Source organism: Melozone crissalis, unplaced genomic scaffold, assembly GCF_028551555.1.
Source record: "Melozone crissalis strain CALT ecotype California unplaced genomic scaffold, PUWL_Pcris_2 ptg000090l_1, whole genome shotgun sequence".
NCBI lineage: Eukaryota > Metazoa > Chordata > Aves > Passeriformes > Passerellidae > Melozone > Melozone crissalis.
Genome location: NW_026535867.1, coordinates 2,738,306 through 2,761,166, shown reverse-complemented (window position 1 = coordinate 2,761,166; position 22,861 = coordinate 2,738,306). Strand labels below are relative to the sequence as shown.

General features: G+C 39.1%; 1 protein-coding gene across 2 annotated transcripts in view; it reads left to right on the top strand.

Annotated features, from left to right (window-relative positions):
• Positions 1–20,582, top strand: part of USP9X (ubiquitin specific peptidase 9 X-linked) — a 100,553-nt gene extending 79,971 nt beyond the window's left edge. For both annotated transcript variants that reach the window (XM_054291345.1, XM_054291344.1), the window contains 12 exons: positions 473–614; positions 790–1,540; positions 2,046–2,169; positions 3,376–3,601; positions 4,655–4,784; positions 6,434–6,619; positions 8,330–8,550; positions 9,605–9,693; positions 12,055–12,211; positions 12,610–12,822; positions 13,294–13,389; positions 14,836–20,582. In XM_054291345.1, the coding sequence (XP_054147320.1) occupies positions 473–614; positions 790–1,540; positions 2,046–2,169; positions 3,376–3,601; positions 4,655–4,784; positions 6,434–6,619; positions 8,330–8,550; positions 9,605–9,693; positions 12,055–12,211; positions 12,610–12,822; positions 13,294–13,389; positions 14,836–14,970 (2,470 nt within the window). In that variant the 3' untranslated portion in view covers positions 14,971–20,582. The remainder of the gene's footprint in view (positions 1–472; positions 615–789; positions 1,541–2,045; positions 2,170–3,375; positions 3,602–4,654; positions 4,785–6,433; positions 6,620–8,329; positions 8,551–9,604; positions 9,694–12,054; positions 12,212–12,609; positions 12,823–13,293; positions 13,390–14,835) is intronic.
• Positions 20,583–22,861: the final 2,279 nt, after the last annotated feature.

Genomic DNA, 22,861 nt, shown 5'->3' with positions numbered 1-22,861 from the left:
TGGCTTTTTAAATTTATTCATCACTTCTTTATTTTAAAAACAAAAAGTTGCTTCCAGGATGTATCAGCTGGTTGTCTCTCAAGCATTGCTGGCTTATTGCTAGAGATTTGTTCACAGATTATATTTAGAACATGATGTCAAAGCCAGTCATAAACATTCAAATAGGTTTTATGAAGATGATGATTCATGGTTTTTTAGATAGAAAATAAAAAAGCTTTTTGTTGTTTTTTTTTTAACTGAATTGGCATCTGTTTTGAACTATTGTCTTTAAGGTGTGATAAAATATTTGTGTTTATCATTTAATTCCTGACCGTAGAAATACAGTGTGCAGATACTGTAATGTAACTGTAGGAAAACTGCTGCAGTAAAAAAGAGTTCAGTTCTTTTACTGCTTACACACTGTAGCACATGTAAAACATCAAAAGTTGAACACATTCCTGCCTTTCTCATACATTTACCTGTTCATTGCTAGGTACGAGTGTGAGGAATCCTTCACAACTCTGAATGTAGATATAAGGAATCACCAAAACCTTCTTGATTCTTTGGAGCAGTACGTCAAAGGAGATTTATTGGAAGGTGCAAATGCATATCATTGTGAAAAATGCAACAAAAAGGTAATGATTCCTTGTATTTTTAATCTGTGTACAGCTGTGATGTTACAGCTGTACTAAGTTCAGTCTTAGTTCATGTTTGGGGAGAAAAGTCGTCCTTTCATTACTCAGTTTGGTATTTGGTGAGAGTGTATGAATGGAAATTTGAGGACTGGTAACTGTTCATGTCCTTTTTTAGGTGGACACAGTGAAACGCTTGTTGATTAAGAAGTTGCCTCCAGTTCTTGCCATCCAGTTGAAACGATTCGATTATGACTGGGAAAGGGAATGTGCAATCAAATTCAATGATTATTTTGAATTTCCACGAGAACTGGACATGGAGCCTTACACTGTGGCAGGTGTAGCAAAATTGGAAGGGGATGATGTGAATCCTGAAAATCAGATAATACAAAATGAGCAGTCAGAAAATGAACACTCTGGGAGCACAAAATACAGACTTGTGGGGGTACTTGTGCACAGCGGCCAGGCCAGCGGCGGACATTACTACTCCTACATCATCCAGAGGAACGGTGGAGATGGTGAGAAGAACCGGTGGTACAAGTTTGATGATGGAGATGTGACAGAGTGTAAAATGGATGATGATGAAGAGATGAAAAATCAATGTTTTGGGGGAGAGTACATGGGCGAGGTGTTTGATCACATGATGAAGAGAATGTCCTACAGGCGCCAGAAGAGGTGGTGGAATGCTTACATTCTTTTTTATGAACGCATGGACACGATAGACAAAGACAATGAACTCATAAAATATATTTCAGAAATCGCTATCACCACTAAACCCCACCAGATTAAAATGCCCTCGGCCATCGAGCGGAGCGTGCGCAAGCAGAACGTGCAGTTCATGCACAACCGGATGCAGTACAGCCTGGAATATTTCCAGTTCATAAAGAAGTTGCTGACTTGTAATAGTGTCTACCTGAACCCTCCTCCAGGTTAGTATGGTAGTGTGATAATCATGGATTCATTTCTTGCAAGAAGAGTTTTGCTTTGTGTGGCCAAGGATTTATCTAGGCAGTGAACATTTGGTGTGTCCTGCTTTGAATACTCCTGTCCTTCTGCAGTTAAACACCTCTTGTGGAGTTGTTCATCAGTGGTAACTTGCCAGAGTATTTAGCAAAAAATACTTGGATAAACTATCAGCTATTACTCAGGTGCTGTACTAAATCAAGTTAAAATACTCAAGTTTGAGGGCTCTTTTGTTGAAAACAGTTCTCAAAGGTGAGATGCTAAATTTGTAAAAGACAAATGTTAGCCTCCAGGTACCTGTATTAAAGCTTACATTTTCAAATGATACATTATAGAAGCTAGGGGCTATTTTGATCAAGTTTCTTTTAAAATGGGAACACCATATCAGACAAAACAGTAATCTGAAATCAATTAAATTATTAAAAATTGCTTTTACTTTGTCTACATGTGAGTATTCTGATTTTTCTTTAGGACAAGATCATCTGTTGCCTGAAGCAGAAGAAATAACTATGATTAGTATTCAGCTTGCTGCTAGATTTCTCTTCACCACAGGATTTCATACAAAGAAAATAGTCCGTGGCCCTGCTAGTGATTGGTATTTTGTCTTTTAACAACAATTACGATTTTGGAAGTTTGATGTCTGTTAAAAGATCCCATTTAGTAGATACATGGTGAAGGTGCACGTGGAGAGGGGGAAAGGTTTGAATAGAAAATACTGGGAAGAATTTGAGCCTTGAAATACCCTGCTGATCTGAATAGCTTCAAATTTAATTTTCAAACAGAGCTTAACTCTTGTCTTTAAAAAAAAATAAAAGAATGGAATCTGTCACTAGCACAGAACAGATTATGTTTTCTGACAAATTCAGAATGGTTTTTACATTGTTTTAGTAGTATTAAACAAAGCTCTTTACAAACCATTGTTGCAGCTTATATTTGAATTCTGTTTGTGAAACATGTATAGTAGTCTTTGAGACACTGTTGGCAGAGTACTTTATGTACATTGCTTTAGGGCCTGTAATTCAAACCCACACTGTGACAAACAGTCCCATCTTACTCATTTTAGTCCTTCAGCTGGGTTATTCTCTGCTGAGGAGAGGAGTGGGGGTTACTGCTGGTCAGATTGGAGAGAAAATCTGGTATTCATGGCCAGTAGTTACCAGCTACTAGTAAGTAGCTGTGTAATAATGGCAAATTCATACCCCCAGCAGCAACTTCCTTCCAAGAGTAGCTTAAGTTACTCCTTTGAATTTAAAAGATCAAGAAGAGTTCAAATATTCCTGCTGAAAAGACAGAGTAATGCAAGGCCCTCTCTGAAACACATAGTTTAGTCTTTGGGTATTGGTTTTTCATTTTGTGAGGCTTTTTAAGATCTCTAAATGAGACTATAAATTCTTGTTAGGTTACCTATTTAGTTGTGTGTTGTATATGAAATCCACCTGAATTCCCTGCTGCTCACCCTCTCCCTCAGTTCCAGTACAGAGACAGTGGTGGCTGCCAACATAAGACCTGCTTTGAGGAGTAGATAGGGGGTGTAATGCTGTCTTAATTCTTATAGATGATAGAAGTAAAATTGGTTAGGTTTTTATTTGAAGTTTGGTTTTTAATTGAAGGGTATCTTCCTTTTCTGATTGCTCGTAAGAGTATCACTGTAAGAACTACAATCTAATTAAAATCATTTTGTGAACAAAAATGATTGGGTATCACCTTTAACACATATTTTCTTCAAACTCTGCAAAAGAACATGTCTGCCAAATTCAGAAATGTCTGCATTTGGTGCTAACTGTGCCCTGTTCTGTTGCAGGTATGATGCCCTGTGCATCCTGCTCCGGCACAGCAAGAATGTCCGTTTCTGGTTTGCACACAACGTCCTGTTCAATGTTTCAAACCGCTTCTCTGAGTATCTCCTGGAGTGCCCCAGTGCAGAAGTGAGGGGTGCATTTGCAAAACTTATAGTATTTATTGCACATTTTTCATTGCAAGACGGACCATGTCAATCACCTTTTGCCTCTCCTGGACCTTCCAGTCAGGTATTTAATTTTCTAATGAAAAGCTTTTGAAATTTATTCTTACTTCTTTGTTATAAGCATTTAATGTAAACTCTGGAGCAGATGCATCAGTGTTGGCTGGAAAGCTGTGCAGCCCCTTTGCATTATGAAACAGGATGCAACTCAACCAGTTAGAGAGTTGCTGTCACAGGGTTCAGTTTCCCCTCATTTGTAAATCTCTGTGAAGGCTTAGACCTTTGAGCTGGGAGTGTGAAATCTGCAAAAAAAAAAAAAAGCAGTGGTTATTTTAGTGAAGTAATGTCTAGAGAAGTGAACCCTTGTTTTTATTTAGAACTGTAAAACAAACAAACCCCCACAAACAAACACACTAACCTGAAAACTTGCAGGAGTTCCCTAACTTTTAATCCCATGTATCTTGCAACAGTGAAATTGTCAAATATTGTAACTTAGTGTAGGAGTAGACAGTGAATTGCCTGATTTTACACTCAAACAACAACAACAAAAAAAGCCTACATCTTATTGTGATACTTGTGATAATAATGTTAAAAAGATCAACTTTTTTGAGCCTTTGCATTGTCATGTTTTAATGTCTCTTTTTGCTTACATGATCCCATTTACCTTCCCAGAATGTTTTCACTGCTGTGTCCAGCAAAAGAATTTGTTAAGAATTAAGTTGAAGCTCCATAGGCTTAGGAAGTGTTCTGTGTTGTGAGGTATTTGACATATACCTGAAGAGGTGATTGGGTTGTCTTAGTCTACAAAGTTAATAGTGGAATTGCATGTGTTTCTTGAGTATTTAGGCCTATCTGCTATTGGAAAAAAAGCCCAGTTAAAAGTTTCTGTAGCTATAATTTCTTGGACTTACACAGTGATTGAGTGATGGAAGTCTTACTCCCTGTCTGTGTGTTTTTGTCTGTGTGAGACACTCAAGACTGAACAGCTGCTGCCACTTTGGAGCTTGTATAAATCCCATACCTTGTAACCAGTTCTGTTCTCTGTCACAGTAAAAAGCAGAAACTAAATCAAGATATGATAGATTCAGCCACTAACAGCAGAACTTGTTTCTCTCTGTAGGCTTATGATAACTTGAGTTTAAGTGATCACTTACTGAGGGCGGTACTGAATCTTCTGAGGAGGGAGGTATCTGAGCACGGGCGCCACTTGCAGCAGTATTTCAATCTGTTTGTGATGTATGCCAATCTAGGTAAGCAAATTGCTTTTACTGACAGCACTGTAATAAACTGGGGCTTTATTGATGATCCAGTTACAGAGATAACAGCAGGAGGATCCAGTTTTCCATCCTTAGGCAGATTGTTATAGTTATGTGTCATATAAATGCTCCCTGGCATCTGTGTTCCTCCTCCTTGGAGTTTGGGGCTTCAGTCTCCCTGTCATCCATGGAAGATAAACATGAGAAGCTTGGGGCTGTAAAACAGTGTCCTGCTGGGAGAGGATGAGGATGAAACATTATAAAATACTTGACTGTTGCTGTTTATCAGCTCATGCAGGAAGTAGACAATTTGAAAGGAATTTAATTTCCTATCTCTAAAATTAATCTAGACAATTGTGTTAATTTAATTACAACTGTAATGCCTGTTGCTTTCATATACTTTGCCTGCCAAAGCATTCTCTGTCTGGCAGGTTTCTGTCATGACACCAGAGTAGAATTAGTGTCATGGCAGAGAGGAGAGATGCAATTCTTCTGCTCCAACTTCCCTTTTCTTCTTCACTAGCTTTTCATAGTCAGTGCAGTTCAGCCCTCTGAGTAGGAGAGCACTCAGAGGCCAGATAGTAAAATATAATTTTATTTGTGAGTCTGATCATCATCACAATCTACCCTGCAGAGATAAACCTGGAAATACCAACACAGTAAACAGTTGTCCTTGTTTCACTACTGTTACTGAAAGCTTCTGTATGAGTGTAGAGTCCATTCAGCAAAAACCACAATAACACAATTTCTGCATTCTGTGGAAAAGATTAAACTGTCTGACATTTTGAGAAATCAAATAGTAGATTGTTCACATCAGAGCAAGTGAGAGGTCAGTTCTACAGAGGATGCAACTACAAAACTGTCTAGCATAATCAGCAAAAATGCCTTTATAAAACCACTTACACTCCTCCTTATCAGAAAAATGGAAGGTAAAGCCCAGTTGTATTTTAGAATAAGACAGACTTGGAAATGTATGAAAAATCATAACTTTTAAGCAAAATAAGCAACAGAATGCAAGAAGGGATATAGTGAATTTCCTGGTGAATACTTGTGTAGTACCTGCACGGTATTCTTGCAGTAAAATCAGATGTAAGTTTGGATTTTTTGGTTTGGGATTTTGGAGGTTTTCTTATTTATTTTGTTGCTTAATTTACATTTATTGCATCGTGTGGTACAGTTAAAAATTTCTTAAGTTTGTGATTGATGTATCTAGGACATGATAGAAAAATAAGAAAACACACTTATGGGGTTGTTGTTGTATAAGAAAACAACTTTGGGGGTTGTTTTTCCTATCCTGGGCCTCACAATAAAAGGATTAATTTATTGTCCAAAAGACTTCTCTGAGGCTTTGCTATTAACACAGATGCTACTTGTGCTTTGCTTAAGTGCTAATGAGCACTGTGAAGAAATGGTAGTAATTTACAACTCTCCTTCAATGTGATTTTTCACCTGTATATAATTTTCTTGAGCATCTTGATTGATTTGATTTTTTCCCCAGAAGGTATAAATGAGGGTTTAATAGAACCCAAGAACTAAAAAGTTACAAGTCATGTAAACTCCTATTATTTTTCTTTTAAAAAATTCTAAAAATATTTTCAGTGCCGGAAAAAAATCTTTTTTTTTCCATTCCCTGCCCCATAAAGGTGTAGCAGAGAAGACACAACTTCTGAAACTAAATGTTCCTGCAACCTTCATGCTTGTGGCTCTGGATGAAGGTCCAGGCCCTCCAATTAAGTACCAGTATGCTGAGCTGGGGAAGCTGTACACCGTGGTGTCCCAGCTGATCCGCTGCTGCAACGTCTCCTCGAGGATGCAGTCTTCTATCAATGGTACAGTGAATCCCCAGTTTGCTTTAGATCCAGTGACTAAACCACTAAATGTCTTTTTGTGCATGTTTAGCTATTATTTATAAAGTGGATCAGCTGGAAAAATGTTTTCCTTTTATGTTTAGCAGCTCCTTTCATTGAAAGAAACAAATCTGTTTGTTGTAAGCAAAACTGATTTGTTATACTAAAAAGACCAAAACAGAAATCTGTTCTATATAAAATACAGATATTTTATACTGCTTGGCTTATTCCTTAAAAATATAGGGAAATAATTAGTAAAGTAGGAGGCTGTTCATTACAAAATAGCAGTGCTTTTAGAGTAGTTTAAGCCCAATGTTGACTTAAACTATTCTAAAAGCATTATTATTTTGTTACTATTATTAAAGAGTTGTCCAGAAGATGTTTTTATCCTGAAAAACAGATGACAGAAATAATCTGTACAGGAAAAGCACCACAGCAGGTTTTGAGATAACTGATAGTGCTTAGCACTGAAGAGATGTTGCATTGTTTTGTCTCTTGAATATGATTTGATGTTCACACTCAATAGAGCAAACAGCAGCCAGCGCTTCAGTTTGTAAAGGATAAAGAATCAGTTAGAAATTGATTAACCACAGTGTAAATCATTAACATTTCCAATAGCTGAATAGAGTGCAGTTATTTTTGAGGAATGGTGACAGGATATTGGGCCATGTGGACTTTATAGCCTGTATCTGTACACGTTCTGCTAAACATATTTTAGAAAACCTAATTAGAAATCTGTAGAGAAGCTATTTAATGGGAAACTCATTACAGCTTGATGTGTCAGGCTATAAAGTCAATAGGCTAGACTGTGCTGTAGTGAGATTAATGAACTGAAAATTTTACTGTGCTGTAATAAGCTTCAGAATCATGTGGCAATTTTGGTTGGAGTTTTTTCCAGTGCATTACTTGAAGCTTAAACTGAAAAGGTAGTCTACCTGTGAAAAACAGTTGTATATTCAATATATTCATAATACTCTACTAAAAAAGATTATTTTTATAAACTTTACTTTGACTGTTAATTATTATTACTATTTGCATAATAAAGTTATTTTTTCTTCAGCTTATGAAGCTAGAAAAGTTTTCCCTAGTCTTCTGGGCATCTTCAAACAATAATTCAAAACACTGCTAAATTTAGAAACATCAGGAGCAAATCAACATTCTTTCACGACACAAAATGAAGCTGACTAAATAAGATACATTAATTACAAAAGCATATTTATTCTGTACACTCCAGAGATTCAAATGGGACTGTTCTAACATAGATACTCCCCTGAACACTTTTGCATTGTCTTGTCAAGTAAACAGACATTGTGTCCTTAAAATACAGCTTGGGCTGTGTTACACAAGCAGTGAAGTAGATAAATGCAGGAGATAAGAGGATTTCTCTGAGAAATCTCAGTGAATTCTCCTCTGGCATGTGAATATGTCTCCAGCTGTTCTGCTTTGATTGTTACTGCATATTCTTATCAGAGAGGGAGAAGTAGCTCTCTCAGGCAGCAAGTGTCAAGCTTCACAAACATAAAAATCAGTTATTTCTTACTATATTTTTTTCAAAGAAAGTCAGCTGTTAATGGAGGGTTTGTGGTTTTTCTCCATCTGTGTTTTTTGATGAGTTACACCAGTTTGTATTTTGGAGTGTCTACACTGAAGGTACTTCAGCACCTTTTAATCTGTAATAACTGTTTATTCCAGGTAATCCCCCACTTGCCAACCCTTATGGTGATCCTAATTTATCTCAACCTATAATGGCACTTCAGCAGAACGTAGCAGACATTCTGTTTGTGAGAACTAGTTATGTAAAGAAAATTATTGAAGACTGCAGCAACTCTGAAGAGACCATCAAGTTGCTTCGTTTCTGCTGTTGGGAGAATCCTCAGTTCTCTTCCACAGTCCTCAGTGAACTACTTTGGCAGGTAAAAATAAAAAGCTAGGAGAAAGATGGGAATAAAAATAGGAATGATTCTGCATTTATATGTGAGCATGTTGTACTAAATACTGAAGGGGTGCTTGATAAATAAATTTCCTCAAGATGGCATCCTCTGTCAGTGTTTGCAGTCTTAGGTCTGTACATCACACTGGAGCACTGTGGGAAGTGCTCTGTGAATTTAGGGAAGCACTCAACCTTTAACAAGTCAGGAAGGATGTGTTAAGGGTGGAAAGTAGACTGAGGTGGTCTTTGTGTATTTCAAGAGCATCTGCTAAAACTTTCTGTCATTATTCATGAAAGAGATTCATAGATGACATGAAAAGTTGGAATAACTTCCTTAGATCTCCCTTGTATTTATTTCAAGTATGTTTGTTAAGTCAGGTTTTTTACAAGTCTGCAGAACTTTTTTGGCTTCAGACTCAGCAAAGAATCTTTGATACTGTCTTACAATTCCATTGTAATTTCTGTAAGGTCAGTTACACTTTTCCACTCCAAATAAAATTCTTTACTTCTGTTAGCCCCTCTTTATATTTGCCCTTTTTCTTTCATTTCTTTTATTTTCAGGGACATTTTTCCATGTCCTTTTGTTTGACACTTGAAAGATTCATAATACAAATCACTTTATTGATATTTTGCTGGCCATATATTTTACATTTTAGGGTAACCTGTGAAACCAAGCTTTGTACATACTGCCTAAAAGTAGCAATATCAGTGAAAAGTGCCATTTTTAATTTTTTCTTTTCTAAAGGTATTTTTAAGGTACTTTCTTCATGTCATGCTTGGGGCTTCAGATCAACTGTGTCAGAAAATCATAAAGACACATTTTTTCCTTTACAGAACCTACTGTAATTAAAAACAAATTAAATTGCAAACTACAAAATTCCTGACACAACCAACACTTTCTAGAAAAGAAGTATTGTATCTAGAAGTACCCTTTGAATTACAGTAAACTTCAAATGAATTGTGTTCTTGTATTTCACAGTGTAAGCTGCCTGCCTCAAGAAATGCTTTCTTGTGTTCTCTGCATTTTCACTTTTTAGGTTGCATATTCATACACATACGAGCTTCGACCTTATTTGGATCTGCTTCTGCAAATCCTGTTAATTGAGGACTCTTGGCAAACTCACAGGTCAGTATTTACCTGTACTTTTATAATTCAATATTGTTCTGTACAGGTTGTTTTTCCAGTGGTTCTGTTGCTAATCTTTTCAATATATTTGTTTTAAATAGGTATGAAATCAAAATTCATAAATGATGCAATTTTTTGTGGTTTTATCTGAAAATTTGAGATAAGTACAATTTTTCATATTCTTTACTATATAGAGAAGTTTGCTATGAAGCCAAGACTTCTCACATACAAGAAAATATGATGTTTAGGTTAAACTGAGGTTAAACTTCCCTGTGAAGTGCTCAGATTGATTCACAGAAATGTCCCCTTGAGGTGGGTCAGCAATAGCCTGGGCTTGCTCAGGAGCACATCAGATGTAGGAGTGGTACCAGGACACACATGAAGTGTGAATGTGGGAGAAAATAATATTTCACATTTGGGTATTCTCCACATGATCACGTTTCAAGAGAATTGTAACTCAGCATATTACATATTAATCCAGTTGAAAATCTAATTTTTGTATGTCTACAGAATAAAGATTTTGAAAGCTATTAAAAATTTTAATTACTGCAAATACTGTTTCTGAGAACAGTCAGTTTTTCAGAAGTTTAATATAAAAGTAGGTGAGATAACACAAGTGTCATCAATGTGCTACCTGTCAGTGTTTTACAATGTCACTGTTTCATAATAAGCAGTTTTAGGTAGTGTGGGATTTACTGAATCATTTCCAGCTGTGTCTCATAGGACATTTGAAATGCTTTCAGTGAGAGCACACTTGTTGGGTATGGGAGTGGACTCCTGTCCTTAGCTGTGGAAGCAGACTCCTCATTTAGAATGTTACCAATTGTCTGGGCTTATTTTAGGAGGGACTCAAAGGAGATGGTGGTCTGGCTTAACCACACTCCAAAATATAATGACTGAGTTGTAGGGATTTGGAAATTTTCTTTATGGGATTTGCTATGCATATATAATGCAATTAGCTTATATTATCTTCTGGATAAACAAATAATTCATGAAGTAAGTCCACAGAATGCTGGAGGATGGGAATACTTTACTAGATAGGAAATAAAACAATGGATTTTTAGGGTTGAACAGCAGGTGAGAATGGAAATGATTGTTGGGGATAATGCTGTATTTGGAATAGCAGGGTATGAAGGAGGTGGAATGTTGTGGTGTGGCTTCCCTAGAGAAGTACATCACTCCATGTCCCATTGTCAGGAGTAGCACTGCTCCATGGAATTGTGTTAGGCTTCCACAGAGGGTGTTGAATGGCCAGCTCCAGACATCCACTACTCACTGCCACTTCTGGCCACGGCTTGCAGTTCTTGTCTCTGCCCTGTACTTGGTTTTGCTGTGATAATCAGAGAGTTTAATGATCTCATCCAATAAAAAAACTCCAAAACCCAACAAGCAACCTCAAAACAGTGAAATTGTCCATTGTAAATGGTGTCTTGTAACTGCTGGGAAATGAGTCTGATCTGACCCTGGGCAGTGTGCACCCCTTGGGGCAGCTTGTCCTCTGGTACTGCAAGATCACTGCTGCTGGCCCTTGGCATCAGACCCACTCTCTTAAATTTCTCTTGATTTGACAGGTTCAAGTGCCAAGTTTGGAATGGTGCAAGTGCCATTAAATTAAATTAACTGAAGTAAAGCTCATCATTGCCTTACAGATGGAGCCTGGGCTGATGGCTGCCAGGGCTGTGAGGAAAGAGGGCAGTTGCTTTCCCTGCCATGAGTGTTGCTCTTTGAGACACCAGTGTGGGTTCTGTGCCCCCTCTGACTCTTTTTCAAAGCCAAAAGTGTGTCAGTTCTCAGTTTTTGCACAGTTTCAGGGTAGCAATTAATTCCTCTGCCCTGTTCTAGAGCAGAAGGCACAGAAACTGGGCTTAGTTGCAGGGGATGCCCAAGTCCCTTATCCCATGCACAGATATATGTACCACTCATTCCCCTTCAGAGGAGCTGCATGTAAAGGGTGTCTTTGAGAAGCATAGGTGAGTGTAAGTAACTATTCTGTGAGGATTTAACTGTTCCAATTCTCTGAGGACCTACTGGGTTAACAGGGCTGGTTTGTAAATGCATAGATACTTTAGTAATAAAATTGAACTGTTAAAGTTGATTACTGTGACTAGAATTAATCATAATTACATTTTTATATATCTTGTTCAGTTATATTTTTAGCATGTTTGGTAATTTTTAAACTAAGTTATATATATGACACGTCAGGTTAATTTTCTGATTTTTAAAAACCCCTCTTGACTAACACCAGAAGTCAGAACATCAACTGTCCCTTTTGTAATTATATTGTATATAGACCCTTAATTCAAATGCTAAAACTCTGTAATACTGAAAGTTTTGTCATTGTTTTGGTCTGTTTTTTTCTAGGATTCACAATGCACTTAAGGGAATCCCAGATGACAGGGATGGACTCTTTGACACCATTCAGCGCTCGAAGAATCATTACCAGAAAAGAGCTTACCAGTGTATAAAGTGCATGGTAGCTCTCTTCAGCAACTGCCCTGTAGCTTACCAGATCCTTCAGGTGATGCCTTTTATTCTGTTTCTTGCTGCTTTTTTTTCCCATTTCTGTGTTTAAAAAAACCCAAAACAAACCCCACCATTATTCCATTTTTAGCCCCTCAATTAAATTACAATTTCCATGGACAATTCTTTTGAACCTTCTGTATGAGAAGGTCATTATAAGGGATTGAAAACAATCTGGTTAAATTCACACTCATTTGCAGCTGTGATACAGCTGCAAATCTGCAGACTTCATTTCAAATTTGAAGTTTTCTTTGGAGAAAAAAGGATATTTGTGACTCCTTTAAACAGCAGCAGATCGGTTGGTGGTCTCTGACAGCTGATGTATAGGAAAGGAAAAACACCTCTGTTTTCAAGAACACAGGAAATAATTGTGAATTGTTCATTTTCCATCTGCAGAGCAATGGAGATTTGAAGAGGAAATGGACCTGGGCAGTGGAATGGCTTGGAGACGAGCTGGAGCGTAGACCATACACTGGCAATCCCCAGTACACCTACAATAACTGGTCTCCACCAATCCAGAGCAATGAAACATCAAATGGCTACTTCCTAGAGAGGTCACACAGTGCTAGAATGACTCTTGCAAAGGCCTGTGAACTCTGCCCAGAGGAGGTAAGGAATTAATTTGACTTTCAATTCAGAAATTGAGTAAAATGCTTCTGTAAATAATTAACCTTAGCAAAAGTCTCCACTCATTTAGGAGGTAACACATTTCATGTGTACTTTATAAGTATGGATTTATATTTTTATTTTTCAGTTGCTATTACTGTTTCTGTAGACATTTGTCTCTTAGAGTATTAGCAGTATAAAATTGAAAGTGACCATTTGAAGTAGATTATGAATGGGTCTGTATTTCCAGTAATATATTGATAGAGGGAATTTTTATTACAATACAAGCTATAGGTGACAGGGTGGCGTGGAATTTTTCTCTGAAGGTCTAAAACATGACTCTAGCATTTCTCTGAATGTCTAAAACATGACTCTAGATTGTGTGAAACAATCATTTGCACAGGATTGGTTTGAGCTAGAATAATTGTAATATGTTTTTAAGGAGTAAATTAAATGGGCTGTTTCAAACTTTAGGAACCAGATGATCCTGATGCCCCAGATGAACATGAGTCTTCTCCACCTGAAGATGCCCCACTGTATCCTCATTCACCTGGTTCCCAGTATCAACAGGTAAAAGCTCTGAATTGAACTATTTATTCAGAGTTTCAGGTTTGCTTTTTTTAGCATTTATAGTGGCTTAAATTATAGGCATTTAGCCAGAAGCATGTTATTGTCAAATACCATGTTTGGAGGAATAAAGGTACAGCTCCATTTCACCAGGAGCAGTTTCACCATCAGAGCTTCAGGTGGGAATTTTATCAGATCAGGGATTAATCATCCACAGAAAGGGCAGAGAGATTGATGTAATCACAGCCTAGGGCATACTGAATTTAGATTCTGTTGTATTTATTGACATTGATAATATTTTGTGAGCTGCTTTCTGGTTTTCAAATATAAGATCAAGTCTCAAGGCCTGAATTTGGATAAGTGGAAGGCTTTTGGAAAAAAAGTGGATGGCTTTGTGGCCATGTAACTCGTGCTATGAACAGTGATCTCAAAATTTTAAGTACATATAAAATCCAAATCTGTTTTTATGTTAAATGGCTGCTTTGTTAATACTTTCCAGTGGAAAGCCAGATCTGGAAGAAATCATAACCAGGGTCTTCTTATAGAATTGACTAAATTATGGGATCCCTCACTTAGTAGCCATATTTTGTTCCAATTCATTTTGTATATTCCAAATCTGCTAATTCAATTTCCTTTCCTGCCCAAATCCATTTTCCCCTCCATCTTGCTTTCCTTACTTGATGTTCTCAGCAGAGCAGTTGGTAAGTTATGCAGATTTCCCCACTCCTTCCTGAGCTCCCGGGTTCAGACACATTCCATAACCTCACCATTGCCCTTGTCATGTGTTCACTTTCTTGCAAGAGACAGCATTTCTCACTAACACACACCCAATCCTCAAACTCTTGGTTTCTCCACAAACTCTGCAAAACCGTAGATAAATGAGGTGGTTTTGTTTGCCAGATCTGTGTGTGACTTTTTAAATTGGGGCAGAGCATTTGCAGAAAACTGCTGGTCTAGGTTTCATTCAGTTCTGTAACGTTGAGGTTTCTCCCTTAAAAATTAAAGTATGCAGCATAAACACAGGGTTGCTTTTTCCATTGTTTTAGAGAAAAAAGTCAAGCTGGTTGAATCTGTTAATAAAATATGTGCACAGTGTAATGTGGCAGCACATAGGCAACCTCTCTTGGTCTCCTTTTTTTTCCTTTCTTGCTGCTTTTGCTTTGCATGTAATTGTTTGTGATTCAAAAGCTGGGATTACTGTTTCAAGTGATCCTTTTATCTTTACAAGTTGAAAGTTTGTTTCCCTTGTGTGTAAATTGGCCAGGTAAGTGAAAGGTGTGACTCAGAGGAATGAAGCAGCTGGGATGCGTGTTCATACCATGTGGGTACACAAGAAGTTGGTGTGCTTGAGGACACTTCCCAGTGGTCTGAGTGGAGAGGGGGAAAGCAGGGAGTCAGGAGACAGCCCACAAGGTTAAATCCCTTTGAAATATGTGTGCTTTGTTGCAGAATAACCACGTGCATGGACAGCCATATACGGGCCCGGCAGCACACCACATGAACAACCCTCAGCGAACCGGCCAACGAGCACAAGAAAACTTCGAAGGCAGTGAAGAAGTGTCCCCGCCTCAGACAAAAGATTAGTGAAATGCACATAATCAATTAACTTGCTCCATCAAGACTGTGCACCCAGGCCTTACAGTCCAACTTTTCTCTGTGTCTGGCTAATATTTAAAACTAGAAAAACTATTCCTAATCAACATGGAGTGGAGAGTCTATTCACTGTCTTATCTGCAGAAAATTGCTGTCAATATATAACCCGCCTGCAGTGGAAAGTGTATAGTGTTTTGTAATAAATGGCCTGATGCTAATGTGTAAATGGCAAAGGTGTATATAGTATATTAATGTTTGACTGTTAATTCTTGAGCAAGAAACATTTTTTTTTGTCTTGATGAGACTCACAGATCTACAAAAACAAAAAAATAATTTCTTGATATATCTGCTGCGCTCTGCAACCAGTGTTGCCTGCCTCATGGCAGTTGGATCAACTCCTTTACGAAAAAGCCTATCCATGTCAACCACAAAAATAGTTTCATGTTAATTCTTTGCCACTGGAGTCGATTTTACTATGAGCAACGTAATGGCTGGTAACCTTTTAATTATTTGGTTGATGTGGAAAATTGGTGATGTAACATTGTTTCTAGATCTTTTTTCATTGCCTTTTTCATTCTGGTATTAGGTTAATCACTTTGAAGCTATAGTTATGCTGTAACATTTAGCATGGCTTCACACCAAGTTAGTGTAGCCAATGAGGGGGAAAAAAAAAAAAAAAACAAGCGTGACAGCAGTTGTCCCAATGTGACAACTGTATTGCTCAGAACTTTTTCTTCTTACACCTAGACTATAAAATGGGGAGGGAAAATGTGACAAACAAGTGGTTTTCAGTTTCACATATGTTCCTCACATCTGATGTTTGACAGTTCTCTCTCTGGGTGGGATAAAGAACACTTAGTTTTCAGTAATAGGAATTTAAAAGATTTAAAACAAATATGCAAAAATTTGCTATGCCAGGATGCCTGGAGCATAATAGACTGTATTTGGTGTGCTTGTTTTGTTTCTTTGGTAGAGCTTATTAGATAAACTTCTAACACTTTCCTTCTACTGCATCCCAGTGAAGTGGAAGTCAACAAAATCACAGAGTACTTGTGAGTGCCACTGCACCAAGTTAACTTGCTGGTTTTCTGCTCGTTCACAGTTCTACTTGAAAGCGAGAATTGTCTTAGCTCTTTATCCATTATACAGAAAATCTTAACATTAGAAGCAGGGTTTAAATATAAAAGAAACTACTGGTTAGTCAAATACAATTCTGAGGTATCTCTATTCCAGAATAAACATTTGTTTAAAGACTTAAAGAAACGCATCAGTAAATACTGTATTTAAATGAAAATTGGTAACTTGAATGTGTGTAATTTTTTTGGAACCTGTCTAAAAACCAAATACCCCTGCAAAACAGATACAGCCCACCCTATACTATTTAAATATTTTGCTGTTTTATTTTATAGAAATTATTTTGCTGAATTCACAAATAGAATTTGATTTAAGAAGAATGTTTTGTCCTGTGGTGTGTGTTGTTTTTTGGGGTTTTGTTTTTTAATGGACTGCACAGAAAGGTGAATTCTGTGCAGTGGCACTATGCTGAATTCTGGAACAACAGTCACATTGAGATTCTGTGCACAAAAAAAAAAATTGGCCCTCAAGAATAAAATAATCAGGACAATTACACTGTAAAAGTTTCTTAATGTGATTTATCTTGTACTTTTTGTATGTTTTTATATATACATATATATATTTAAGAGCACAAGCTTGATGGTGTTTTTTACAAATGAGTTGATAGAAACAAAGCTGCTTATCAAATTAAAGGTCTGTAGTTTTGAAATGAACAATGGAAAATTCAGTCCAAGTGCATTCTTAGGCATTTAGTGTAACAAGGGAGAGACACAGAAGATTTTTGAATATGCTGTGTAGCGATGATCACTTTTATGCTTCCATGTTTTTCCTAGTGCTCAAGTTAATTCAGATTTTCTTCATAGTTTTTTAGTAATACCATTTTACCTGGATTTAGTACATTTGGATAAGGTGTTCCCATTATGTTTGGGGATGCTTGTTGGAGGTTTTAACTACAAAAATTCTACCCTGAGTTCTCAAGTTGAAATATTTATTTGGACCAGTAATTGTTAAACAGGCTATCTCAGAGGCGATTATTACGTATTTTGTACTATATAGGTAAAATATATAATGTGCTAGTTCAGCCTTGCCAAATGTGTTTGCTTTTAATAGTGCAATGATTGTAGAGACATGTCAAACCTGTGACACTTTAAGGCTGTGGCTTTCTCCAGCCATACCCAGCCCTGCCCCAGAATTGGGAATGGCTGCAGTGGCAGTTGTTTTCCAGGCAGCAAACTGAGGATTTTGTGCATCTCTGTGACATGAAGAAAGGTAAACCCATATTGTTTGCTGCAGCTGTTGCTTTTTTAACAGGCAGCTCCAGTGTAAGGTGCAATGTTTTCTTCACTCTGGGCAAAACCATTTTGAATTGTACTTCTTAACAAATACTGTACAAGCAAAACGTTTGATATGCACGTTTCTGTCGCAGCATTTTGGCAGGGGACTCCAGGCACTGCACCTGGTGATACCTCCTTGGTGATGGCACACTCTAAAGCAGTACCCCTCAAAGTGCCTAAAATTCCATTCCCCCATCACTGATTTCAGTCCTGTTTTCTGTTTAGAACAGTTTCTAGGGAATCTCTGGTCTTCCATAAAATGAGCCAATAAATAGTAAAGCAATTCCTCGTGTTCCTGGCAGTGTAACGTGGAATACATAGAAACTGAAAATCCATGGGTGATGTTGAGTCAGGGTTAGTGTGTAGTTTGACCTGGGGGGAAATCCATAACCTTACTGAGCAGAATTTCTCCATCTTGTACATTTGGCTTGTGGTTGTTTAGTGACTAAATTCAGCTTTTAACACTTGCTACTGTCAGTGTTAAAAATAGTACAGCCATATATAAAAAGAATTCAGTCACTCTTTGTGTATCAGTAAATGTACTATGTTTTGGTCACAGAGTTGGTCACCTGCACCTGTGTTACCCCTTTGACAAGAAGGAGATGGCTCAGGGTTCTGTCAAAGCTTGTTTGTCCTGCAGGACCCAAACTTGTGGGAATGGACAAGCAGAACAGGACTCTGCTTGACTTGGAATTTTTCACATTATTTTCCCAGCTGACTACAAGCTCTGAAAATTTGAGTTCTCTGTTTTTCAAGCTTGTGTATCTTGCTGAAATCGAGCCAGAAAGAAATGAAATTCCCCCATTGATTTTTTTTTATTTTTCTGACTGAAACTTTAGACAACATGAGAGATTTGTGTTAATCATATTTGCTATTATGCCTTCTCAGCCACTCTGTTGTGCCTAGCTTGTGTGTTTTAGCATATGTATCATGAAAAAGCACTTACAGTTCCAAAACTTCCTGTATATTTCCTGAGATCCAGGAGAGAATGAGATTAGCCATTCTGCCAAAGCTAAAATGGGCAAAAATTGGCTGCTGTAGCAATTTACTTCATTTTTGATTTCAATAAATTTTGTCTACCTCTTAAGTCTTTTGCCAGAAATGAATAGGCTGATGAGCTGTGTCAGGGCAGTGTGGCTTCATGTTTTTGTTGGTGTGAGTTCCAGTTACTGGGCATTGCAGGGAAGCTTTCAGTGCAATTAATTTAACTAAAAATGAAGATTGACTGTATAAATTAGAGGAAGAAGAGGCCTGTTGGGGAATTTGCAGAGTAACCAATTAAGTATTTAAATATCTTAGTTAAACCTCGTTAGCCCACACTTACAAATCCACATTGGAAGCAAATTCTCTCCCCCATGACAAAAGACACACCATTATTTTTGGGAGGGTGAGATGCTGATGCCAACCTCACATCTCTTAGGACAGATGTGGGATTCTCCCATTTGTGGCTCTGCTCCAGCACAGCATAATCAGGACCACAGTGATTTTGGCTCTTTGTCTTTTCACTTTTCATGCCCTCCATGATGTTCATGACACCACTTTCCCCCAGCCATGAGGTTTGGGCGTGAAGTTGCAGCTGCCCTGCCTAGAGCCAGCCAGAAGAGGCTTTCTGGGAGCAGTGGGAAGTGTCTGGCACAAACCAGAGCTGCACTGTGATGCTGCAGTGGCAAAGGCAGAGTGCAGGGATCCCAGCTGCTTCCTCCTGCAGGATTCCTGCTCTCCTAGCAGGTGTGTGGTGGGAAAGGTGACACCAAACCTCTGTTTAGAGCTCTGAATTCTCTCCTGGCTGGCAGCTGGGCTCACAGTGAGCTGTGGGTACCCTCTGTGCCATTCCAGGCTGTCCCTGTGCCTGCCCAGTGGGTGCCATGTCAGCACAGCCCTCCTTGTTCCAGATTGCAGGAAGGGCTTTACCCCAGCCTGAGCACTGGTACTTTTCACACTGGAACTTCCCAAGGTTCTTACCACCAATTTCCTTTTATTCCTAAGGGATAAAAGTCTCCCCTGGGCTTTAAGTGTCCAGTAACCATTCCTGTGTCATTATTCACAAGAGCAATGCACAGCCCCACCCTGCAGTGTCTGTCAGGAGTAGGCTGTGTTTGGAAGGGTGCTCACAAGAGATTCCAGCATTAAATTGAGACCTCCCCATCCTGCACTCTGATTTTCTAACACAAGTTGTGGTGGATCCATGGATTTCAGCAGCATTTGTGCCAGTTCAGTTGATCTCAGCACTGTAAGAGTGGAAGTTGGTGATGTGTTGGGGTCAGGCCAGCTCAGTCAGTGGGCGGCACTCAAGACAGAGCTCTTGTTTGCAGACAAATCAAAACAAGCATGGGGGAAACAGTTTCTGAAGGAGAAAAACACTCCTGAATAAGGGCTAACTTTTAATCAGATTTTTAAATACCCAACTCTGTATTTTTTAGCTTTAGAACTCCTTGAAGCCACTTTTTGATAATAAAACTGACCTACAGGCTGTTTCCTTGGAAGAATTTAATATAGCCTTAAATCACAGCAGCACAATTCTGAAATGACAGGGTCATTGTTCAGTGGTCAAAATAATGTGCAAAAAAATGTCTTCTAGTTTTTAACCATTAGATAACCTTGAGTAGAGAAACAAGAGGAAAAAGGTTCCATGACTTCATCCACAATCTGACCATAGCAAAACATCCAGTGCAGGGAAATAAGATCATTCCCTTCTCTGTTTCTATAGTATTCAAAGTGTCTGATAATGTTAAATTTTGTTCTTAATTTGCAACTGCTGTTCCAGTAAGTTGGTGTATTTTGCCCAAAGTGGTGTGAGCTGCACTGTCTGATTTGCAGTGATGTCTCCTTTGGTCCACACCAGAGCAAAATGTTTCAGTGTTTGGTTTTCCCCTCTAGGCTGTTCCCTGATCCACATTTCTGCTGTGGTGTTGTGCTGTCCCTGTTTTCATACAATGCCCAGGGCTGGATGAATGCTTTCCAAGTGTGGTTTCACCTGAGCCATTAAGTGAGCAGTTCTGTTCCTTTGCTGTAGTGATACCTCTGTAGGTGCAGCTTTTAAAGGTATTATTGGCCTTTTTTGTAGCTTTATTTATTGAAAAATGCTGCTCAGTTCTTGTCCCTCACTCTTAAATTCCTGTCCATCTTTTATTGTGATTCTTACAGAGTTTTTCACTCTGGATTGCAAGGATCATTTTTATATTCAGTATTTTTGTATTTTCTTGGAATCAAATCCCTTCACTTGTTTACCTCCTGTTTTTACCCACACCTGCAGTCCTGCTGTTTGCTGCTGCAAGAAAAAAAACCCAAAAACCCCCAAATTTGCCAGGCAGCCTGGAGCCTTTCAGAGTGCAGTAGCAGCAGCCACAGCCTTGACCAGGTGGGCTTTGTCATCTTTTAAAACTTCTCATTTATGTGGGGTAGGAAAGCTTTGTGCTACTGATGGCATTCTGGAATTCTAATAGCTTGTAGCTTACTGGGGTTTTTTTGGTTGGTTGTTGTTTGGGGTATTTTTTTCCCTTCATTTTCTATATTGAACCATTATTCTACAGGTGAATAAAAGCAGTAGGTTTTGCTGGAATCTACTCTGGAAAAGAAGGTTGGATACTTAATATACTTGATTGTATTTAAATATCTGGTAGGTGCTTTAAAGTCCTCAGAAGGTCTTCTGGAAGCAAATTCCAAAGCTTAGAAAAGTGAAGATTAGTTCTTCAGGACTTACTGATACTCACCAATTCTGTCTGCCTGCTGTGCATGAGTGAGGACAGGTGAAGCAGCAGAAATGGGAATATTTTGCTGAAGGGAGAGGTCGTGCTGTGTGAAATCCCTGGGGAGCTGGAGCTGTGCTTTGCCTGGCCCCACACACCTGTCCTAAGCCACAGAGCAGCAACTTCAGACTAAGTAGCATGTAAAGCATTTTCTACTCTTCTTCTTCTCTAAGGTCTGTACCAAGTGTAATCCTCTGAGCAGATAAAGGCAGGGAGGGGGCTGAGCGAGGGCCTTGACAAGCTGCTCTGTGAATCCTTTCTACCTCTTGTTCATTGCTGGGAGCGGCTCCGGCCGTGCGGGAGCTGCCCCGGGCCAGGTGAGGTGCACAAATACCTGGTGGGGCTGTTTTCTGGGCAGGCACTGCCGTCCTGCCTCCCTGGGGATAAATGGAATTGTTTGGGGAACCTGTGTTTGCATCCAGGTGAAGGAACTGGCGTTTTTTAGGGGGCACCGTGAGGACTCTCAAACATTTCTCCTCCCGTGTGAAGTAGCATCAAATCCTCTCACAATTAATGTTCAAATCACGCAGCAGTCGCAGGGAGGGACTTGCTTTTCCAGCTGTGTTGGTGAGGGTTTGGAAAGGGAGATGTGGGGATGTGAAAAGCCAGGATTCTGCAGATCAACCCAGGTGTTAATCTAGAACAAAAAAATGTTACTGATTGCTACTGTGGTTGTGTGTAAGACTGAAATGCTGAACGAGAACTGTAACCCTCCCACTCCGAGTCTGAGAGAGACCTGGCATTGGCATTCTGAACACTTCTGCAACCTGAACCAAAAACTGCTGTGGGAATGTAGACTTACCATAGAGCTGTGGAAGAAAACTTCAATCGTGTCACTTCTCTCGGTCTTCAGAGCAGTCAACATGGTTTTGATGTAGGTTTTAGATTATGTATATATAAATCTGATTGAAGTACCAACAGCAAACCATAAATAAAATGTGGACTTAATTGAAGAACGGGCTAGTGGAGGCCTCTTGTGTTGAATTTATTAAAATACAATAAAACCAAGTTGTTGGTGGAGGAGACTCGCTGTGATGAAGACAGGGAATAAATAAAGCTGGAGCTGAGCCAGGTTTGCTGCTGCCTCTGCCCCTCCTGTGCACCCACAGAGTGGTTTGATGGTGCTGTGGTGGCTGGAGATGAGCTGGGAACGCTCCTGGCATCACCTTCGTGCCTGTGAGGGCCAGAGGCTCTGGGAGTGGCAGCTGCTGCAGGGACAGTGCCACATTCCTGTCACATTCCAGGCCCAGAGGAGCTGGTGCAGTGCTGGGGAGCTGCTGTGACCCTGGGCCTGCCACGTGCCCCTCGCTTTGCTCTGCCAGAGCCAAGGGCCATCTCCCAAAGGAACGTGAGGTGGGTCCAATGCAGAGCTACTGGAAACATCTGGTTCCCAAAGTTTGCTCTTGAAGATGTGCAAATGGAAGTGGAGAACAGTGGCAAATTTCTGGGAATTTGTGGTACTAACGTGAAATAAAAAACAATTTAAAAAGGACATTATGGAAGCAGGTGGCACAAAATATTCCAGCTTGGCATGAGGAAGAACTTCTTTACAGTGAAGGTGGCAGAGCTGTGGAACAGCTGTGGAGTCTCCCTCTGGAGACATTCCAGACCCACCTGGATGCACTCCTGTGTCACCTGCTCCAGGTGACCCTGCCCTGGCAGGGGATGGACTGGGCAGGCCCCAGGGGTCCCTCCAACCCCGACACTCCTGTGATTCTGTAACACCTG